Below are 21,569 nucleotides of genomic sequence, written 5' to 3'. Positions count from 1 at the left end.
GTCAGTTCATAGAAAATGAGATTAAAATCACCAATAATCATGAAATATGTCTCAAACATTCATGAAATGAAATTTTCATGAAAATGAAATTTAAATGAAAATTAAAACAAATGTAGTCATTTAATTGTGCATGCCCCCAGTAATTGCTCTGTACAAAAATACACCACTGTTCTATCACAGGCCGTTAAAAGTGTCTTTCTCTCTTTTCTTATATTTCTCCCTTGGGTTTCCAGGCAGTTACTCACCTGCTGTCATGGGACAGCCATTTCTTTAAAAGCGCCAACCGTGGGAACCCCACAGTAGAAGCCAATTTCCCACTCTCACCTCCCTGTGCTGACACTGACAATAAGTAACACTGGGTAAGTATTGATACTAAAATGGAGACTTCGAGCATGTGTGCTAGGGACGGTGTCCCTGCGAGGGAGGTGATGATGGGGCGGGTTCCATGCAAGAGGAGATAGACGAAAGAATGGGAGTTCTGCTGCAGAAGAGGCGGGACAGGGCTTTCCTCCAGACCCTGAAACACCACGTGCGAAAACAAAGGGGTGTGCAAAAGCCAGGTGCAAGTGTGGATCCGCAAGCTGTGGGAGGGGCGCCGAGCTCGGCGGGAAGGGACTTCTCCCGAGCGGATTCCTTTCCTGCTCAGGGACTACTTTCGGCCGTCGAGGGGCCTGACAAAATTACTTGCCTCACAGTTCACAGCTGAAAGGGAACGTCCATTCAACTTTCCCTTTTCATAGAGAACTATATGGAGGACTTAAAGAAGTGAAATGACCCGTCCCAGGTCACAGCTCTGGCCCACACTGGGGTCCTGACTGCCAGTCGGCAGATTTTCCTTCCTCTGGCCCTACCGCACTGCACAGGGTATCAATCCCAAACTCTGCTCCGTGCCCCGCGGTCGGAGTCTGCTCGATGGACTACACCTCCCACAATGCCTTTGGCCCAGGCTCCCTCCCTCCGCCCGGCTGGGTCCGTATCCGCCAATAGGAAAGCAGAGTTTCCAGGTGCAGTTCTCGGTGGCCAATGAGCGCGGCGGAGGGCGGGCCTCTCCCGTCCATTGTTCTCGGTGCCCCTCGGGCTTGAGCCACCTTGACTCCGGAGGTGCCGGGCAGTGCCCGGGGGCGCTTTTGCGCGCGGAACGACCGCGGGATTGGCATCTGGTCTCTGGAGAGGTGAGCCCGGAGAGTCAGAGCTGGAGCCGCGCGGGCCGGGAGAGCAGCCCGAGGCAAGGGGATAACGGGCCTGGAGCCAGTGCGGGCAGCCCTGTTGGGGGAGGGGCGTCGGGGGCTCTGTCCCCGTCCCGCGGGCCCCCGCTCTCCCGGTTTAGGCGCCCGGTTGGCTCAGCGACCGGACATGGACTCTTCTCCCTAGCGGTGAGCTCCGTGTACATCCAACCAGGGGCGCAGAGTTTAGACTGGAAGGCACAGTGGACGACATCCCGAGCAGCTCATTTTACAGATGGGGAAACTGAGCTTCAGAGGGGGCGTGGCTTGCCCCAGGTGAGACAGCAAATTAACTGACTAGGAACGGTTTTCCCGGGCTCCCAGTTAAGAGTTGTGTTATACCTGTGTTTCTTTTAGCCATTTGGTGAATACATATTGAGAGCTTCGGTGTTTCCACTAGCTTTTCTTTTTTGTTCTTTTTTAAAAAAGTTTTTCCTTCCCTATTTTTTTTTGTGTGTGGGGTTTATCTGAGCCTACGAGGTAGTGACGATTTTTAAAAATAACTTTTCATTGCCTTTTAGTCTTTATTTTAAATAATTTGTCATTTCACTGCTCTCAACATTTTGTAGAATTTTTGTCCAGGTTTTTTTTTTCCTTGTGTATGTGTTCATTTTTAAAAGGAATTGGGGTCATACTGTGTCTATGGTTTTTTTGCTTTGCTGGTTTTGTTTTTATCCATTAATTTTCATATTATGAGGATTATTTTAAATAATTAATGATTAATAATTATTGTCAGCATAATTTTTAAAAATACATAGAGCAGAGTGCACAAATCTTAAATTTCATATGTATGCTCTTATGCAACCATTGTTAAATCAAGATATAGAACATTTCCAGCTCCACTGAGCCCCTTCTCAGTAACGGTCCCTCAAAAGGTAGCCATTATTACATTAGCACAGTTTATTTAATTTTATTTATTTATTTATTTGTTTATTTATTTTCGGCTGCGTTGGGTCTTTGTTGCTGTGCGCGGGCTTTCTCTAGTTGCTGCGAGCGGGGGCTACTTTTCGTTGCATTGAGCGGGCTTCTCTTTGCGGTGGCATCTCTTGTTGGGGAGCATGGGCTCTAGGCGCGCGGGCTTAAGTAGTTGTGGCACACGGGCTCAGTAGTTGTGGCTCTCAGGCTCTAGACCGCAGGCTCAGTAGCTGTGGCGCACGGGCTTAGTTGCTCCGTGGCATGTGGGCTCTTCCCGGACCACGGCTCGAACCCGTGTCTCCTGCATTGGCAGGAGGATTCTTAACCAGGGAAGTCCCACATTAGCATAGTTTTTAATATATTTTACTGTATGAATGTGCCATAATTAACCATTCTCCTGCTGCTGGAATATTAAGGTGTCAAGTTTTCTTTTTGCAATTAGAAACAATGTTATGGTTGTGTGTCCTTGCAAATAAATTTCTCTTTACAAAGATGGTTATTTTAAAAAATAAATTCCTGAGGGGCCAAGGCTGGATCTAAGAGTACAAACATTTTACAACTTCATATTTGAAAATATGGTAATAATGCAGTTGAGGTATTTCCTTCCTTCCAGTGAGCGTCAAAGTGTCTTGACATCTGATCCTTTGCAAATCCTTGAGAGGTCCCCTTCAGATAAGAAGGATAGGTGTTATTATCTCTACTTATTAGGTGGTCAGTGAGGTTGTGTGACTGAGTTGTATGTTAGGTCAAGGTCACTCTGCAGCAAGTCTGAACTGACTTAGGGCAGGATAACTCAGTCCTGGGTTCTTGCGAGGACTTTGAATTTCTGTTACTCATGCTTTGGTCTTTTGGAAAGAAAAATACTCTATTTTTCGTGCTTGTGATTCTTCTTAACTTCTCTTGCCATAGAGATGTTTTCAGGAATAAGCCATTTTTCCTTTAAGAGGGACAGGAAACTTCTGTTGATTTGCGGATGTAAGAATCATTTGGTGGCCTGACCTGGGCTGCTGTGAGTTAGATTGTTTTAGGACAGTTTACTTATTGATTCTAGTTCTCTTTCTCATTCTTAGCCAGACTCCTTGTTGAAATTTGAGGAGGGTGCTGTCTTCTCAGAGAGCCTGGCTGGAGAAGACTGAAGGTCAAGGTTAGAAGCCTGAGTGATTCCCCCCAGAACGTGGATCATGGCCTCGGAGGTGCCGAGAGTAACCACTCCCCTGAGCCCCTTAGTCCGTGTCCCTCAAGAGGAAGATGACCAGGAGGAGGAGGTCGCCACCATGATCCTGGAAGACGACTCCTGGGTGCAGGAAGCTGTGCTGCAGGAGGATGGCCCTGAGTCGGAGCCCTTTCCCCAGAGCGCCGGCAAGGGCAGCCCCCATGAGGAGGTGGCCGGAGGGCCACAGGGTGCCCTTGGCCGTCTTCGAGAGCTCTGCCGGCGCTGGCTGAGGCCAGAGGTGCACACCAAGGAGCAAATGCTGACCGTGCTGCCAAGGGAAATTCAGGCCTGGCTGCAAGAGCATCGGCCCGAGAGCAGCGAGGAGGCGGTGGCCCTGGTGGAAGATTTGACCCAGACCCTTCGGGACAGTGGTGAGATGCAGACCTCGTAGGGAGAGGGTGGGAGCAGCCCTCTGAGATGGAAGAGTGTGGTGTTTGCAGAGGAGGAGAAGGTGGTATCCAGGACTGAGTTCGGGTCAGCCCCATCCCTCTACTCTGTCTGCAGGTGATCAGCCCATTGTCACCCCAAAATGCCCTGGTTGTGTGCAGTGACAGTTCCAGAATTTCGGTATAAGAGGGGCTTAGAGGACTATTCTCAGAGCCAGATTTACGTAGTTAGCACAGTTTTTTTGTGTGGAGTTGGAGCGGTTGGGAAGCTGATGGAGGTTATGGGGTGAGGGGCTGAAGACCCCCATAAACCACCCCTTGGCACTTTCACCCAGTTGTGCAATAAACTTCCAAATATTTAAGTTCCAGCAACTAGAAAAACCAAATCCTGTTTTAAAAAAGTGATTATTTTTGTGAAATCAAGGTGAATGACGAGTAAGCCAGCTAATAACTAGGGACTTATCTGTGGTATAAAGTCATCCCACGTTCTTAAAAGAGTAATTCCAAACCTGAGCTTTTTGCAACAGTTAATATATTTGTCTCTTGTGTTATTAATACGTTGTGGGACCCATGCATGCCGTTCAACCACTCTGCCTCCATTCTGGTCTTCAGTTGTAAACTGGACTGCCTTGCTTACCAGATATTTACTTCAGATCTACCTGTGCCCCTAGGACTGTTTCAGGACCCCTAGGAACCAATGGCTGCCTCTGTGAGGATGTTCAGGGAACGGAGTGGGGAGAGGAGAGGAGAGGTCAGAGAAGGCTTCACAGAGGATGTGACACTTGAGCAGGAGTTGAGCTGGAGGGGGGTTTGGAAAGGCGCAGGGCAGGGGGAGGGTGTGGCATCCCAGTGGAGCTGAGGCTCAGAAGGGTGGACCGGTGTGGGATCGGTGGGATGACCATATAAGGAAGGCTGGCTGATTGGAGTGGAAAGTGTGTTTTTAGGAAGGGGTAGGAAATAGGGTCTGGGGGAAGGGTGGGTGAGGCTTAGACCAAATGTCTTTGGCCTCAGCAAATTCTAAACTAGGGCCCCAGGGGCATGGGAGGAAGCTGAACTTAGCCACAGGATGCAGGTTTGATTACAGGAGGGAGAGGCCAGAGGGAGGAGAGCAGCCAGGAAGCCGTCTGGATGCTGGATGGGCAGTGATAGGGGTGGGTCCAAGGTGGGGACTGCAGGGGAAGAGGAGGAGACTGGACGCATGTGAGAAAGAGCTAATAGTAACCGTAGCCAGCACTGATGGATCCTTTTTGTGGGCCAGCCAGCGTGCCTAGCATCTGATATGCAAAACTCACGTAAACTCTCAGAGAGCCTGGCTGGAGAAGACTGAAAGTCAAGGTTAGAAGCCTGAGTGATTCCCCCAAGACCGTGGATGATGGCCTCGGAGGTGCTGAGAGGAACCACTCCCCTGAGCCCCTTAGTCCAGGTCCCTCAAGAGGAAGATGACCAGGAGGAGGAGGTCGCCGCCATGATCCTGGAAGACGACTCCTGGGTGCAGGAAGCTGTGCTGCAGCTTGGAGACAAGAGGAATTATCATCACCGGGGAAGATAAGTGACTCCCTTCAGGTCGCGCAGCTAGTATGAGGCTGAACCAGGATGCCAGCTCAGGGGTCTGAGGACGTGGCTAATGTTCTTAAGCATTTCGTCACATCTGATGCAAAGTCATAGTTGCCGATGGGATGTTGGAAAGAGGGGCTGCAGATGAGGAGTAAGACAAAGGTGACTAACTCAGAGGCATCTAGTCTAGAGGATTCAGAAGGCTGGAAAGGGAAGGTGGTTTGGGGACAGAGTTGTAACAATGCCCAGGGACTTGGGAGATGTGAGTATAAAGCTGTCCTTTGGAGAAAAGGGTGGTCATGGAGGGCCACCTGTGAGCCCAGGCCTTCACTGAGCACCTCACATGTCCATCTTGCTGATAATCCCGTGAGGTGGGTGGAACTGTCATTTTACAGATGAGGAAATGGAAGTTCAGCAAGGTCAAGCTCTTCCTTGAGGTCACACAGCTGGTTAGTGATGGAGCCGGCCTTCAAACTCCAGTCTGTTTGCTTCCACGTGTGTTTGGTAGATCCCAGGTTTTATTTGAAGCAAAATACCTGATTTTCTTTGGCCCTGAAAAATAGCTTTTAATTTTACTCTTCCTACTTAAAAAAGCAAAAGCCTCTCATCCTGTTTAAAAACCTGTTTACTGTGTAACGAGTTTGTGATGAACCTCAGGCTCTTCAGTGAGATGCTAAAGAGAGGCCAGAGGGGTGGAAGGCTGAGGAGAAACCTCTGGGGTTACTGTTCAGTTGGGGAAGTCACAAAGCAGGGCGTCAAGTCTCATCAGGTGTCTCTGAGGCAATGACAGGCTCCCACTGTGACAGCCCTCCCCACCTGGTTTGCTGGAGGGGCTTTGTGCCTTTCATCTTTCACGGAACATCCCGGATGGGGAATGTCCCAGACTGAGTGGGCTCGTCAGTGCTCTCATTTCTGCCATTGAGATCGTCTTTGTTGGTTTTCATTTGTCTAACACATGCTCCTGACCTGCCTTATGATTACTCAGAGGAACCTCTTCAGTGATCTCCATCCCTTCTCAAACATTTACTCAACATAAGACCACTTGATCTCTAGTCTGTTTGTCTAGCTCGGGACCTTTGGTCACATTTACCCAGCACATTTTCAAGGCCTGGCTAGACAGTGGTTGTTTAATATTTGACTAGCAGGCACCTCTAGGTGTTCACAGTTAAAATATCTTAAAATTCCAGTTGAGATTGGACCTATATTAATAGTTTAAGTGGTAAAGCTCATCTCTTTTTGTGTTTCCCAAGGGCATTTTGATCCCCATACCTAGCCCTATTTCAGGCTCTTGGTATTTCACCTGAACTCTCGCAGCAGCCTCCAAAGGGGACCTGCCTTCAGCCTCTTTCCCCTGCATTGCTCCACTCCTACCTGAGTGATCGGGCACTCTCCTGCTTAAAAATCTTCTTGAGTTCCCCAGTGTCTCCAAATCAACCATGACCTCTTTGTCCTGCTTGCAGCCCGTGGCCCTGTGTGACCTGGCCCAGGTGCCCATGGCTGGTCCTCCTCTGATCCCCTTGCCACAGCTCTTGCTTCATTCAGACCAGATCTTGCTGTTTCTTGAACATAATCTGTATTTGCTGGCATTCACCTGTGCTCCTGAGTTTTGACTTGGAGTGGCCTTGTCCATCCCTGTGTGATAAAATCCTGGTCTTCCTTTGAGTGCACACCTTTGGAGACCTGCTCCATAAAGCTGTCCCTCCGGCCCCTGTTTCCTGTCCCCAGTTCCACCCGCCTGAGAGCATCTCTGATCACCTCTGCTAGAAGTCATCTCCCCCAGAACATTTGGATTCTCCTCCTCTTTTGGCTTTGTATCGTATTCTGTCTTGTTTTCTATTTGTATGAATACTTATCTTATTTCTTCTAGGAACCTATAAAATCCCCAAAGTCAAGGAACCTATCTTTTTCTTAACCTTTTTCTTTTTTTTTTTTTTTTTTAAGCTCTCACAGTACCCAGCACAGTGCCCTATACATAGTGGGGACCCAGTAAGTATTGTCGGTGCCCTATACATAGTGGGGACCCAGTAAGTATTGTCGGGATGAGGAAATGAATCCTTCGAGCCTCCCTGCAGGTGTGGAGAAGCTCACCTGCTGGGTCCATGAAGGAGGCAGATAGCTGCTTCCTTCCAGGCTTATCTGCCTCTCCTTGAGAAAGCCAAGCTAAGGTTTGTTTTAAAACAAAATGGGGTCGGGACTTCCCTGGCGGTCCAGTGGTTGGGACTTCGCCTTCCAATGCAGGGGGTGCAGGTTCAGTCCCTGGTTGGGGAGCTAAGATCCCACATGCCTCGTGGCCAAAAAACCAAAACATAAAACAGGAGCGATACTGTAACAAATTCAAAGACTTTAAAAATGGTCCATATCAAAAATATCTTAAAAAAAAAAAAAAAAGGTCAAGCCCAAAGTTGGCAGAACGTAGCCAGGTATATTTCCAAATCTAGAAAGGGAGACTAGGTAGGACTGCAGCTTAGACCTGGGAGAATTCTTAGGCTGGTAGGCAAGTCAAGCAGCTTAGTCCAGCAAGAGAGCACCTACTCTTAGGTTTTCATTCTTGGAAGCTCTGTATTAATCCTTTGTTTATATTCAGCAAACTCAGTGAATATTATCATATTTATGCTGTTAACCAAGATGTTTATAAACATAGAGAACATGTTTCTGAGTATGGAGGTGGGTACTATTGCCGTTTCTCAGATCCCAGAGGCTCAAGGATATCTCCCTTCATGGCCTGAGAATAAACCAGTAGGTGGCCTTTTTCACCTGTTGTTATCCAGCCAAACTGGTAGGAGTAGTCCATGGGACTGGCAGCATTTACTTGAAGGGACAAGCTTTGGATTTGGAAACCTAAGGTATGGTGAATCCACACCCCAGGGAGGACAGTTGCCTGGAGGTCTCTTGCACCGGGGAGCTGGTCTTGGATGTGGCCACCAGCGCACAAATGCCAGAGAAAATGAAACTGTTGTGGGCTGGACGTGGAAGCCGCAGTAGGGCATCACTGGTCCTGTGGAGACCATCCATCCAGTGATGTGCTCTTTCTTTTTATTTTTTAAAAAATAAATTTATTTATTTGTTTTTGGCTGTGTTGGTTCTTCGTTGCTGTGTATGGAGTTTCCCTAGTTGCGGCGAGCAGGGGCTACTCTTCGTTGCGGTGCATGAGCTCTAGGCGCGCAGGCTTCAGTAGGTGTGGCTTGCAGGCTCTAGAGCGCAGGCTCAGTAGTTGTGGCACACGGGCTTAGTTGCTCCGCGGCATGTGGGATCTTCCCGGACCAGGGCTCGAACCCGTGTCCCCTGCGTTGGCAGGCAGATTCTTAACCACTGCACCACCAGGGAAGTCCTGTGCTCTTTCTTTTTAGATGAGATTGGCCCACATGGTTCACGCCTGGCAGCTGTGTTTTTAGCCTGTTTCACAGGCCTGTTGAAAGACCATTTATGAAAAGCACTAGTTACCTGTGTTTCTGGTTACAAATTACTGATGTAAAACCCAATACACTTCCTTTTTTTTCTGGTGACTTGGAGAATGAGAACCCCAATTTTCCAGGGCAATCTTGAGTATTTGTCCTTGTAAAGCATCAAAATGTCTCAAATTCCAATAGCTGGCAGCCAAACCATACCTCTCAGAATGTCTCACATCGGTCTGTAAGAGGCCTGGGCCCTGGGGCCAGAAGTCGTTTCTCAAATTGTATGGCCTCATTTTCGGTTCAGAAAGTATAGTCACTAGAGTTGAGACAGCTTGTCCTTGAACTGTTCTCTAATTGCTCTACCCACCCTCATCTCACTTTCTGTATGAAGTAAGCGGAAAAATACCTTTAGAGCCCGGAGACCAGTGGACTCATGCCGCAGCAGCCTCCCCAAGATAACCCCAGACCAGTGTGGTTGCAGCATCAGGCTGAAAGGGGAAATGCTCCTCTCCTAACAGATTCTTTTTTTTTTTTTTTTTTTTTTTTGGCTGAATAGCACGGCTTGCAGGATCTTAGTTACCCGACCAGGGATCGAACCCAAGCCCCCTGCAGTGGAAGCTCGGAGTCTTAACCACTGGACCGCCAGGGAAGTCCCTAACAGATTCATTTTATCTCATAGAAGCCCCACCACCCGAAAAAGAAACTGCTGCCATCAGAGGGGAGCAAAGGGGAAATTATGGGGCTCAAAATTGATAGATTCGTGACATATAAATCCTCTGACCATTAGTGTGGGGTCCCTGTGCCATCAGCATCATCTGGAAGTGTGTTAAAAATGAAATCCCCGGGCCTCCCTTCAGACCTACTGAACCGGAAACTCTGGGGGCGGTGTCCAGCACGTGGGTTTAACAAGCCCTCCAGGTGATCCTGATTCAGCCACCAGTTTGAGAACCACTGTGCTAGGCCTATGGTTCTCAGACTTCTCATTGGGGTCCTGGAACCCACTCCAGGGATTCTGATTTTCTGATTTAGTTGGCATGGGGGTGTGGCCCAGGCAAGGGAGTTTTGAAAGCTTCCCAGGTGGTTCTAAGATGCAGTGAAGTTTAAAAACCACTGCTCTAGAGCCTTGTTACTCAGAATGTGGTCCACGCACCGAAAACATAGGTGTCACCTGGGAGCTTGCTAGAAAGGCATACCTCAGTCTCAGCCCAGCCCCACTGAAGCAGAATCTGCATTCACCAAGATCTCCAGGTGATTTCATATGCACTGTGAAGTTCGAGAAGCACTCCTCTAGACTAGTCAGGAATGGAGATTGTCAACTTCAAACCTACTCTTGTCCAACAGGTGAGCTGAGAGTCACAGCTGACCTCTCCAGCCATCCTCAGCATCACACCTGGCTTTTGGTGGGCACAGGCAGCAGCTTACCTATCTTGAGCTTGCTGGCCCAGCAAAAATGCTCCCTTGGTGACAGCAAATGAACAAATACTTTCATGTTTGTTAATAAGGGGAGTGAAGAGCGGTGCAGGGTTGTAAAGGTATATGTCTTTTTAAAGCCACAATTCTCAGTTTCAAGACAAAAACACTTTCAGTTCACTTAAATATTTGAAGTGTATACCATACAGAACTCTCAGAGAGATGTAACATTAACATATAACCGTAACTGTTTGGCAATCATTCATTTAAACCAATAACATCTCCTTGCTGTTTTTACCAGCGCTTTGTCTTTCAGGCAGTCAGAGTTCAGGGGGAACAACGGTCTCAGTCACTCAGGCGCTATCAGGTTCCCGCCAGTCTTGCCAGGGCAGCGCCCCGATAGGGAGAGCCCCACTTGGGCATCAGCTGTATCAGAATTACAGACCCACTTCTGCATTTTAGACCAGTGGCTCTGACCATGGTGTTGAGACACAGCGGTATGTCACAATCAGGGGGGAAGGACCTTACAAGAATTCTGAGCTTAACACACATTAAAGCACCAAAGTTTGTGACCAGTTATGTCATTGTTATAGATAAATTACAGCAAATTCAGGCTTATCCCCATATTGACAGCAATTTTCCTTACACTTATTCTGGTACGCTTTGTAGCATGGGAGAGAAAGCAGAGGCCTCTGACCAGGCAGGAGGACACATGTGGCCCAGTTCAAGGACAAGCATTCCATGGGAATGTGCTGTGCATGTGAGTCTAGAGCCCATGTCAAGGGCAGGAAGATACAAGATCCATTGATTTAGACCGAGCTGCAATTGTCTAGTAACCAATAAGGGCCCTATGGCAATTCAGGAATCATTCAGTGGATGGACCGTTCAGTGGATGGTGTTTGGACAGTGTTCTGACCCTTTGAAAAAACTAAAACTGGATCTCTACTTCACAAGTTACACAGAAATCAATTCCAGATGAGTTATAGATCTATACTGTAAAAGATCTGGAATCAGCTATAGGAGAGGATTTTTGTAATCTTGCAGTGGGGTGGGACTTCTTAATCTTAAACAAGACAGAAATCGTCAAAGCTAAATTGAACTCATGGAAACAGAAAAAGTCTTTTATGTTAAAAAGATACTGTGGACACTTCCCTGGCGGCGCAGTGGTTAAGAATCCACCTGCCAATGCAGGGGACACGGGTTCGAGCCCTGGTCCGGGAAGATCCCACATGCTGCGGAGCAACTAAGCGCGTGTGCCACAACTACTGAGCCTGCGCTCTAGAGCCCGTGAGCCACAACTACTGAGACCGCATGCTACAACTCCTGAAGCCCGCATGCCTAGAGCCAGTGCTCCACAACAAGAGAAGCCACCACAATGAGAAGCTTGAACACCGCAACGAAGAGTAGCCCCTGCTCGCCGCAACTAGAGAAAGCATGTGTGCAGCAACGAAGACCCAACACAGCCAAAAATAAATAAATAAGATACTATGAACAAAGTTCAACGAAAATGCACAGACTGGGAGGAAATATCTGTAACAAAGTCTGCAGTGTAGCAGATAAGAGTCAAAATCTTGCTCTGTAAGAGCATCTACAATTCATAAGAAATTGTCAACCCAGTAGAATAGAAGGTAAAAGATATGGTCCGGCAATTTAGAATTGAATAAAAACAAATTATATCCATATGAAAAGATGTTCAACCTTACAAATTACCAGGGAAATACCCATTAAAGCAAGATACTCTTCTTTTGCCTGTTAGGCCATCAGAAATTGAATAGTGTTTCTAAGAATTCTCTGCCTTTTTGAGCATTAACTTCATCTTTTAAAATTAATTCCAGAATTTTTCTAGTAAGGTATCAACTATTTTAAATTTGCTAAGAGTACATAAAATGATATATAAGGGCCATAAATTCTTTTTTCTTGTTATGGTGGTAAAATATATAACATAAGATTACCATTTTAACCATTTCTAGGTGTATAGTTCAGTGGCATTAAGTACATTCACATTGTTGTGCAGCCGTCACCACCATCCATCTCCAGAAATTTTTCCTCTTCCCAAACTGAGACTCTATACCCATTAACAGTAACTCCGGGCTTTCCTGGTGGCACAGTGGTTAAGAATCTGCCTGCCAATGCAGGGGACACGGGTTCAATTCCTGGTCCAGGAAGATCCCACATGCCGCAGAGCAGCTAAGCCCGTATGCCACAACTGTTGAGGCCCGCGTGCCTAGAGCCCATGCTCCGCGACAGAAGAAGCCACCGCAATGAGAAGCCCACGCACCGCAACAAAGAGCCCCTGCTCACTGCAACTAGAGAAAGCCCACGCGCAGCAACGAAGACCCAACGCAGCCAAAAATAACTAAATAACTAAATAAAATCTATTTAAAAAAAAAAAACACTAACTCCCCTTCTCTCCCCACAACCCCTGGCAACCACCATTCTGATTTCTGTCTCTATGAATTTGCTCTAGTAGTTTTGGGGGAGATCAAAACATTTAGCAAATGAGACCCCTTCTTTCCTGTTTCCTTAATGCCTGACTCATCTCTGAGTTTTCTCTACTGGAGATCTGGCCGTCCAACTGCTTGCTCACAAGCCTGCTTCCTCAGAAGCCTGCTTCCCTGTATCCAGTCTCATCCACAAAATATGCTCATTTTGAAATAGCAAACACTCTTTCTACTGGTGAAGTTCCTTTTTAAAGAAAATTCCCGGCTCCTACCATCTCATCCCATCTCTACCCATTAATATGTTGATGATATTCCCCTTTTATCTGACCACATCAGCTTCTGAGTTTTCACTTTCTTAATTGACCACCCACAAAAAAAGAGAATTGCCCACAGTTGAATGTACTCTATACTCTTGATTTCACCAGTGTCACCTTTTCTTGAGGAGGAGCTTGGGAGGAACCAGGATCCCTCATCCTTCCCAGCTCAGTGATTTTTTTTTCCCATTTGGAGGCCGTTGTTAAGTCAGATCGCCCGAAGGGTGCTCTTTTCTGTCCTTTAGAAAGGCTCCCGTGCCTCTGTGTTATCAGAGACCAATCTTAAAAGAACTCTCAACCTTCCTTTGGCCTTCCCTGGAGTATAACAGTCTTGAATCTTTGTCTACGTAAAGGAGGATAGGACTGGTCCTTAAGCAGCAGACAGTGAGGGGGTTATTGGGTCAGGATTCTGCTCAGATGGGCCTCTGCAGTGAGGTGGCAGAGGAAGATAATCACACAAATTAAGCATCATGTCTAAAGGCTCCCAGATTATAAAGGAATTCTCTCATATTCTTGTCTAATAGTTCAGTACTAATTTTTTTCCCTTTAAATCTTTGATCTATTTGAGATTTGTCCTAGTATGGGTCCAACTGAAATTTTTCCATTTGACCTAACTGATTGTTCCCAGCATCATGAATGCTGGTGTCTTTTGGATGTGGTGTCTTTTCTCCATGGATTGGAGAGGCTACCCTTATATTCAACATATGTTAAATTCCCATGGTCATAGAGATGATTTTTTTCTGTTCCACTGGTCTGTCTATTCACGAGCCACCTGAATTCACATGTATTAAATTCTGAACTCACATGTCTACTGAGTCTATTTCTGGAGGTTTGGTTTTGTTTCATTGGTCTGATTGTCTATTAATGTTTTAATTACAGTAAGTCCCCTACATACAAACAAGTTCTGTTCCGAGAGCATGTGCGTAAGTCCAGTTTGTTCATTAAGTCCAACAAAGTTAGCCTAGGTACCCAACTAACACAGTCGGCTATGTGGTATTGTACTGTAACAGGTTTATAATACTTTTCACACAAATAATACATAACAAACAAACACAAAAAATAAAACATTTTTAATTTGAAAGTACAGTACCTTGAAAAGTACAGTAGTAGAGTACAACAGCTGGCATCCAGGGGCACGTTCATGTCTTTGAAAGTTTGTAACTTGAAGGTTCGTATGTAGGGGACTTACTGTATTGAGATTTTATGTTTTAACATTTGACAGAGATAGTTGCTCCCCGCCTTACTCCCCTCATTTCAGTCAGTAATCTTATCTACAATGATGTTTATTTTTGTACTGTTAAAGACTCTTATACTTCAGTTACATGATTTGCCAGTTTTAAATGATAACCTTTGGACTCCCAGGTATACAGATGAGGCAGTTAATGAATATATCCTATATCCCAGTTTCTTCCCCACAACCCCAATTTTGGCTAGCATGTCATTTCTACATGTCTGTGTAACATTTACATTCTCTTTTTTCACTCTAATTGCCACAGTAGTTTTAGACATTGTTCTAAAGTTAAATGTATCTGTTCAGCCCCAGTCCTTTTGCTCTAGCATTGCCTTTGTCTCATGGTTGACCGAAATTCATCTCCCAATAGTTTCCTCAAGAAGGGTCATAGGAACAGTATTCTGCGAACTTGTGTATATTCAGAGCTGTTGGCCTGTAAACTTTATGCTTGAAGGACAGTTTTGTTGAACGTAAAATCCTTCACATCCGTTTTCTTTGCTTGCATGTCTTGTAGCTCTTGCTGTATGATCTGCAGGGATTGAATGTTACCGGAGAGAAATTTGAGACTGGTTGATTTTCTTCCCCCATATAAGTGATTCGATCTTTTTACCTTGTTGTCCCCTGTCTCATTAGTAACCACCCTGGGTTAGTTTTCCTTGGCACACAGTGTACCTTTCAAGGGTTCCTCTGTCTTTTTTTTTTAAATGTATTTATGTGTTTAATTTTTTGACCACGGGGTACATGGGATCTTAGTTCCCCGACCAGAGATCGAACCTGTGCCCCCTGCATTGAAAGTGCAGAGTCTTAACCACTGGACTGCCAGGGAAGTCCCATCAAGGGTTCTTCTATCTTTATAGATTATACTTGAAGGATTTGTTCTATTCCTTTGGCTTAGTTTCCTTTTTTGAGAACTCTAGTTATATATTTATTGATTCTCCTTTTATCTCACTTTGGTTTCTGTCATTCTCTTTAATCTTTTTTTTTGAACTTTATTTTTTTTTTATACAGCAGGTTCTTATTAGTTATCTATTTTATACATATCAGTGTATACATGTCAATCCCAATCACCCAATTCATCCCACCACCACCACCCCGCCCCGCTTTCCCCCGTGGTCTTTAATCTTTCTAACTTCTTTCTTTGTTTCCATCTCACTTCAGTTCTCCCTTTCCCTTCCTGTGCTTTCCAAGGTGCCTATTTTCCGTTGAGTTCCTCCCCGTTTTGTCTTCATTTCTCTGGATTTTTTTCCCTTCTTCCCAGATCACATTTCCTCTCTTCCTGTTGTCTCTTCTCAACTTCTACTTTGTGGTCTTCCTTCACAGAGGCGGTTGCTTCACTTAACATTTTTTAGGGATGAAAAATGGTCATTTTTCTCAATAACAATAATTCCTGTGATTCACTTGGGAGAGTCAAGGCTCTCTCCGCTGCTTTACAGAAACAGAAAGCTTCCTGCACACACAGCTCATCTGTGTGATTCTGTATAATTGTAGCCTCACCTCCCTTGCTTCTCCGAACCAAAGAAGCCAGCCCTGCTCACCCCAGTTCCCAAATGTACCGATGTACTTGAGGGTGAGTCCCTGACCCTCAGGAAGTGATTTTCTGCCTGAGCTTTTTGAGACACTGCCCCCAAGAGCGCCCCCCTCCTGCTTTCCATGCTTGTTCTCTTCACGTTTTCCCTCCTTGGCTTCTGCCCGGTCTCTGCTGTTTTTGGAAGCCCTTACATGTATTTTGTTGTCTGCAAATTGATCTCCCTCCTGATCTCACTGAAAATGAAGTCTGAGTTTTTGTTTTTCCTGTTGCTTCTGAGCTCAGCCTGGAACATACCAGTTCTGATTTTAGGGCAATGAAAAACCTTATTAACTACTGTCCCTATTTGGAAGAGAACAACTACAAAGGTCATCACAAAAGGGTTTTGGGTCATGTTAGCTTGAAGAAAATGAATCAGGGCCTCAGCCTGGAGGTTCTTATAGAAGAGATAATAGCAGAGCTCTGTGACAGAAACTTGCAAAAGAGCAGTCTTGCAGGATGTTGAGGAAGCACAGAATTTCTGGCCCTAGCCAGGCAGGAGCTTGCATGGTGCCCCTCATTCCTGTATCCATCCCCTGGAGATCTGGGGGAGGGGGGCCCGAGGGCACTTATAGGAGTCCACAGATTACCAGCAGCATGTATGTCAGTGTGAGCATGAAATGTAATTATATGCTTAATTGCAAGTTTAAGTAGATCTTATTTTGACTAAAGACATGAGTGGAACCTAGGTTCAACCTGAGAGATGTAGGCCACATTGTATCATGTTCATATACGGAAATTTACATTAACTTATAGAGACTAATAATCACTGAATTGAGCCTCTAACCTTGAACAGTTTATCAGCATTAACAATGGAAATGTCACTAGGACTTTGTGTAATTATTTTGCTAATTGTCTTCCTTGCTATGAATGGAACTACTTTCTTATGAGGTCTGATGTGTGATGTTAGGTCTTAGTAATAATCAGGCTATCACCTTTATCAGTAAAAGCATTGACTGACTTCTGTATACTCTATAGAATTTTTAAAAAGGGTTGAAGATAGCTTACAGAAATAGAGCACAAAGAAATTATAGTAAAGAAGAAAATATTGGGAAGGAAAAAATGAAAGAACACAAGTTGCATGCTGTAAAAACATCCAGTATTCCTGCTCTGGGCTTTTGGCTCCAAGCTTCCAAGCAGGCAAGGCAGAGAGGGAGCCACAGTCAGGGGCGTGAGGCAGACACAGATCACTCAGAAGAGAAGCTCCTTTTGATACTTCCATCAGAGAGAAATTTCCTCCTCTGGCCGATCAAGAGGATATTGTGTGGTATAAACAATGTCGTCAACAACTTCCTGGCAGCATTAATGTTCCTGACAGCTGCTGACTTAAAAAAATGCAAAATGTGAGAGTTGAGGGTTAAGTTTTATTTGGGAGAAAATGAGAACTATAACTCGGGAGACAGCATCTCAGGTAGCTCTGAGAAACTGCTCCAAAGACGTAATGGGGGAGGTCAGTATATATGTGATTTTGGTGAAGGGGGAGTATACACAATCAAGCACATATTTTTTTGCAGAAGGTTTCTGCTAGTCTCATGAAGGTTACTGCTAATCCCGAGGGGCAGACGTCACCATGAAGGAATTGAGTGCTTTTCTAGATACGAGGAGATGCAAGAATTGGGCTCATAAAATGGTCTCCTGAAAATATTAACTATCTGAAGACCTGTTCTGCCAGTTTTTCCCAGAGCATGGAGGGCCTCATTTCTGCTCTCCACCCTGAATCCCTTTCAGGGGGAGTTGAAAGTCAGCAGCTGCAGCAGCATGTGATTTAGTCCTTGTAGAGGTAGATGGCAAGTGCCAGTTTGTAGCTGACACAGCCATTAATTTCTTTTTTTTTTTTACTTTTTTTTTTTAATATTGATTAACAATGTAATGTTAGTTGATAGAAGTTCATTTCTTTTTAATTTTTTACTTTTTGGCTGTGCTGTGCGGCATGCGGGATCTTAGTTCCCCGACCAGGGATCGAACCCGTGCCCCCTGCAGTGGCAGCACGGACTCTTAAGCACTGGACCACCAGGGAAGTCTGTGATTAATTTCTAATGACCCTTCTTAGAGTGTTCATCAGTGTCAGCCAGAGTCATTAAACCAACACACAGTTCAGTGAACACAGTTCTGCCAGTGTCAGAGCAGTGTGATCCAGGCCCACAGCTCTGCTGGCTTAATCCTGGGATAGACTTTAGAGTCTCTCATTTGAGGAAGGGAATGCATGTTCTTCCAGCAGTCCTCCCTCATGATTTGTTTCACCCAAACGTTTGATAAGTATTGGGCAGTAGTTTGGCAAGTTTTGTATTACCAATAGGAGATCTATCTGTAGACTCTCACTGCAGGTAAATTTGAGGACTCTTTTTTTTTTTTTTTTTTGGCTGCGTAGCGTGTGGGATCTTAGTTCCCTGACCAGGGATCAAACCCGTGCCCCTATAGTGGAAGTGCGGAGTCCTAACCTCTGGACCGCCAGGGAAGTCCCCAAATTTGAGGGCTCTTTTAACTGCCCACTTACTTGTTTTCAGTCATGTGTACAGACACATAGAGTCCTTGTTGCTGGTGCCCTGTCATCTTGTCTGTATCTTACTTAAATGCCAACTAATAAGATTATAAGCATCAGACATTTTAATGCACAGAATTATTATATAAGCTCCATTTGAAAGGAGACTGAGCTTTAGGGGAATATCTGTGGTACCAATAAGAAACTCATTCATTCATTCATCAAATTTAATAGAGCACCTACTAAGCATCGAGCACCATGGTGAGTATCGGGGACTATGTACCCTGTTGCTTTCCTTTGATCAGGAATTTGAAAATTCCCACCTGATCTCATTTCCCAGTGGAGAAACAGGTAGAGACCTGAAACCCACATCTTTAAGACTTAGAATTCTGGGTGATCACCATAAAGATATGAGACCTGGCAACTGGATAACCAGTTAGAAGGAAATAAACCTGTCTTTTTTTTTTTTAAGTTTTGAGGGTTCTCTAGCCTTTTTATTTTCACTTGAAGTTTAATTCATTTTAAATTTCCCCTTTGGTTTTCTTTTCTCATCATTACAGGAAATTGAGTACAAATTGTACAATTTTCTTCACTGTTTCAGATTTTGAGATCCAGAGTGAAAATGGGGAGAACTCTAACCAAGACATATTTGAGGATGTTGAATCACATGAAATGTTCTCCGAAATGCCTGAAGGGGAAGGCATTCCACAATCAGACTGGGAAAGTGACTTGGAGAGAGACTGCAGCTCCCGGGGGCCCCGGGGAAACACCCCGGGGGAGGACCATGGGGAGGTGCCACCCCAGAGCAGGGAAGTTGGACAGCTCATAGGCCTTCAGGGCACCTACCTGGGTGAGAAGCCCTATGAGTGTCCCCAGTGTGGGAAAACCTTCAGCCGGAAATCCCACCTCATCACGCACGAGCGCACCCACACAGGAGAGAAATACTACAAATGCGATGAGTGCGGAAAAAGCTTTAGTGATGGTTCCAACTTCAGTAGACACCAAACTACTCACACCGGGGAGAAACCTTATAAGTGCAGGGACTGTGGGAAAAGCTTCAGCCGGAGTGCAAACCTCATAACCCACCAGAGGATCCACACGGGAGAGAAACCCTTCCAGTGTGCTGAGTGCGGCAAGAGTTTCAGCAGGAGCCCCAACCTCATCGCCCATCAGCGGACTCACACGGGGGAGAAACCGTACTCGTGCCCCGAGTGTGGCAAGAGCTTTGGAAACCGGTCCAGCCTGAACACGCATCAGGGGATCCACACGGGAGAGAAGCCCTACGAATGTAAAGAATGCGGCGAAAGCTTTAGTTACAACTCCAACCTCATCAGGCACCAGAGGATCCACACAGGAGAGAAGCCGTACAAGTGCCCCGACTGCGGGCAGAGGTTCAGCCAGAGCTCGGCCCTCATCACCCACCGGAGAACTCACACGGGAGAAAAACCTTATCAGTGCAGCGAGTGCGGGAAGAGCTTCAGCCGCAGCTCCAACCTGGCCACGCACCGGAGGACCCACCTGGTGGAGAAGCCCTACAAGTGCGGGGAGTGCGGGAAGACCTTCAGCCAGAGCTCCAGCCTGATTGCACACCAGGGGATGCACACGGGCGAGAAGCCCTACGAGTGCCTGACATGTGGGGAGAGCTTCAGCTGGAGCTCCAACCTCATCAAGCACCAGAGAATCCACACGGGTGAGAAGCCCTACAAATGCAATGAGTGTGGGAAAGGCTTCAGCCAGCGCTCCCAGCTGGTGGTGCACCAGAGGACCCACACGGGTGAGAAGCCCTACAAATGCCTCATGTGCGGCAAGAGCTTCAGCCGGGGCTCCATCCTGGTCATGCATCAGAGAGCCCATCTGGGAGACAAGCCATACAGGTGTCCTGAGTGCGGGAAAGGCTTTAGCTGGAATTCAGTCCTCATCATACACCAGCGAATACACACCGGGGAGAAGCCCTACAAATGCCCCGAGTGCGGCAAAGGCTTCAGCAACAGCTCCAATTTTATCACACATCAGAGAACTCACATGAAGGAGAAACTTTACTGAAGGGGCAGAGAGGGAAGGTGAGGGACTGGCCCAGGAGGGCACTTGCCACGCTGCCCCCAGACAGGGATGTGTCTGTAGAAGAGCCATTCTTCCTAAAGGCTTGTTGGGGATCTTTGCCAGAATCTTACCCCTGCTCACCCTCATTTCTAGGATCCCATCGTCTTAGTGGTCAGAGTCAAACCCCGAGAACAGAGCGTAGGAATGGAAGGTCGGAAAGCTGGGGCTTTTTCTGTCACGTTTCTCGACTTGATTGGCTCCTTCTCTCTCCGTCCTCTGTGCCCCAGTTTCCTCTTCGGTAGAACAGGGGGGATATTTCTCTGTGTGGAACGGAAGACAGCATGGCCCACATTTTAAGAGAAATACCAGAAACCTGTTGGTGTTGTCTGGTCGTTCTGCTGCCAGTTGTTGGGCTAAGGTGCCTTCACCCGAGCTGCTAGCGTCCCAGGGCCCCTGCCATGGCAGAACTGGCCCTTCCTGCCTTTGTGTCCTGGGGTTTGATTTCGGGTCAAGGTGGAGGGGCTTCTCCCATTCTGAGTCATCCGCATGAAGCTAAAGCCCTTTTCTCGTTCTAGAAAGTGTCAGGAACACCGGAACACGAGGGAGTCTGGCCCAGAACCAGTGTCCCAGTACCTTCCCATTGATAGGAGTTGCCCGGGGCCTGCCAGGGAAGGCATAGATGGAGGAGATGTATGTGTTTGCTCTTGTCTCTGCTTACTGTCCTGGGGTAAGTCGGCTGTGGGTCGGTGGGGACACATTTATTCTTGTAGGGTTTTAGTTTTTGAGTGTGAGGTGAAGTCAGAGCCGCCAGCTTCCTCCCCCTGGTGGATGGTATTTCTGTCTTCTTCAGGGTGAAACAGTCCTGCACTCTGCAGGGTTGCCTTGTGTCTTTACCCCCCAGATACATGGCCCTGTAATCATCACTCTGTGCACTTGTCGTTTTTATCTTATATATGCAGATCTAGAATTCTGTCTGGTAGCTTTTGTATACAAAGAACGTTATTTTTAAGGAAGTGTTGATTTTGAGGACACATCACCTGTACCCTGGAGAGATTTGGGCTTGAATCAAGAGTTGTCCTACAGATGTCGCCCTTGATCTTGGGATGCTACCAGGGCTTTGTTCTTGGGTCCTTGAGCTATGAAACAGTAGACAGGATGATAGCAGGTGAAAGGCTTTGTTAGGAGGGAAGAGGAGGGTAAATAGGCTTTTCTGTCCTACACGTAGGGCCTGCCTTCAGAACGCACCTTGGTTCTTACAGGGTGGATGCTCCAAACTGCCTAATAAAGTACAGTCCCACTCTTTTCCTGAGTCTGTCTTTTCACATGTGTTAAAAACCCGAACTTGACAAACCCATATCTCACTTCCCCACCCAACTCACCTCCTGCCCCAGGCTGGAAGTGGTCCAA

General features: G+C 46.5%; 1 protein-coding gene across 4 annotated transcripts; it reads left to right on the top strand.

Annotated features, from left to right (window-relative positions):
- Positions 1-1,059: 1,059 nt before the first annotated feature.
- Positions 1,060-21,464, top strand: ZSCAN2 (zinc finger and SCAN domain containing 2). Of its 4 annotated transcripts, XM_060158020.1 has the most exons (4): positions 1,060-1,172; positions 3,209-3,722; positions 18,724-20,182; positions 20,738-21,464. In XM_060158020.1, exons 2-3 carry the CDS (start codon positions 3,320-3,322, stop codon positions 20,163-20,165), a joined length of 1,845 nt encoding a protein of 614 aa, XP_060014003.1. In that variant the 5' UTR covers positions 1,060-1,172; positions 3,209-3,319; the 3' UTR covers positions 20,166-20,182; positions 20,738-21,464. The 4 variants fall into 4 exon arrangements, with proteins under 4 accessions (XP_060014003.1, XP_060013979.1, XP_060013987.1 ...); XM_060157996.1 differs by having other exon boundaries at positions 18,724-21,464; XM_060158004.1 differs by lacking the exon at positions 1,060-1,172 and adding an exon at positions 1,246-1,499 and having other exon boundaries at positions 18,724-21,464.
- Positions 21,465-21,569: the final 105 nt, after the last annotated feature.

This window comes from Lagenorhynchus albirostris, chromosome 1 (assembly GCF_949774975.1).
Source record: "Lagenorhynchus albirostris chromosome 1, mLagAlb1.1, whole genome shotgun sequence".
Classification (NCBI taxonomy): Eukaryota; Metazoa; Chordata; class Mammalia; order Artiodactyla; family Delphinidae; genus Lagenorhynchus; species Lagenorhynchus albirostris.
The sequence above is the reverse complement of the archived record's forward strand: the minus strand, read 5'-3'. Positions and strand labels throughout refer to the sequence as shown.

Bases quoted from the DNA above. Each gene is read 5' to 3' on its own strand.
- ZSCAN2 (XM_060158020.1), top strand. From the start codon at position 3,320: ATGGCCTCGGAGGTGCCGAGAGTAACCACTCCCCTGAGCCCCTTAGTC. The intron at 3,723-18,723 runs GTGAGATGCAGA...TCACTGTTTCAG, and splicing joins CCAGACCCTTCGGGACAGTG to ATTTTGAGATCCAGAGTGAA.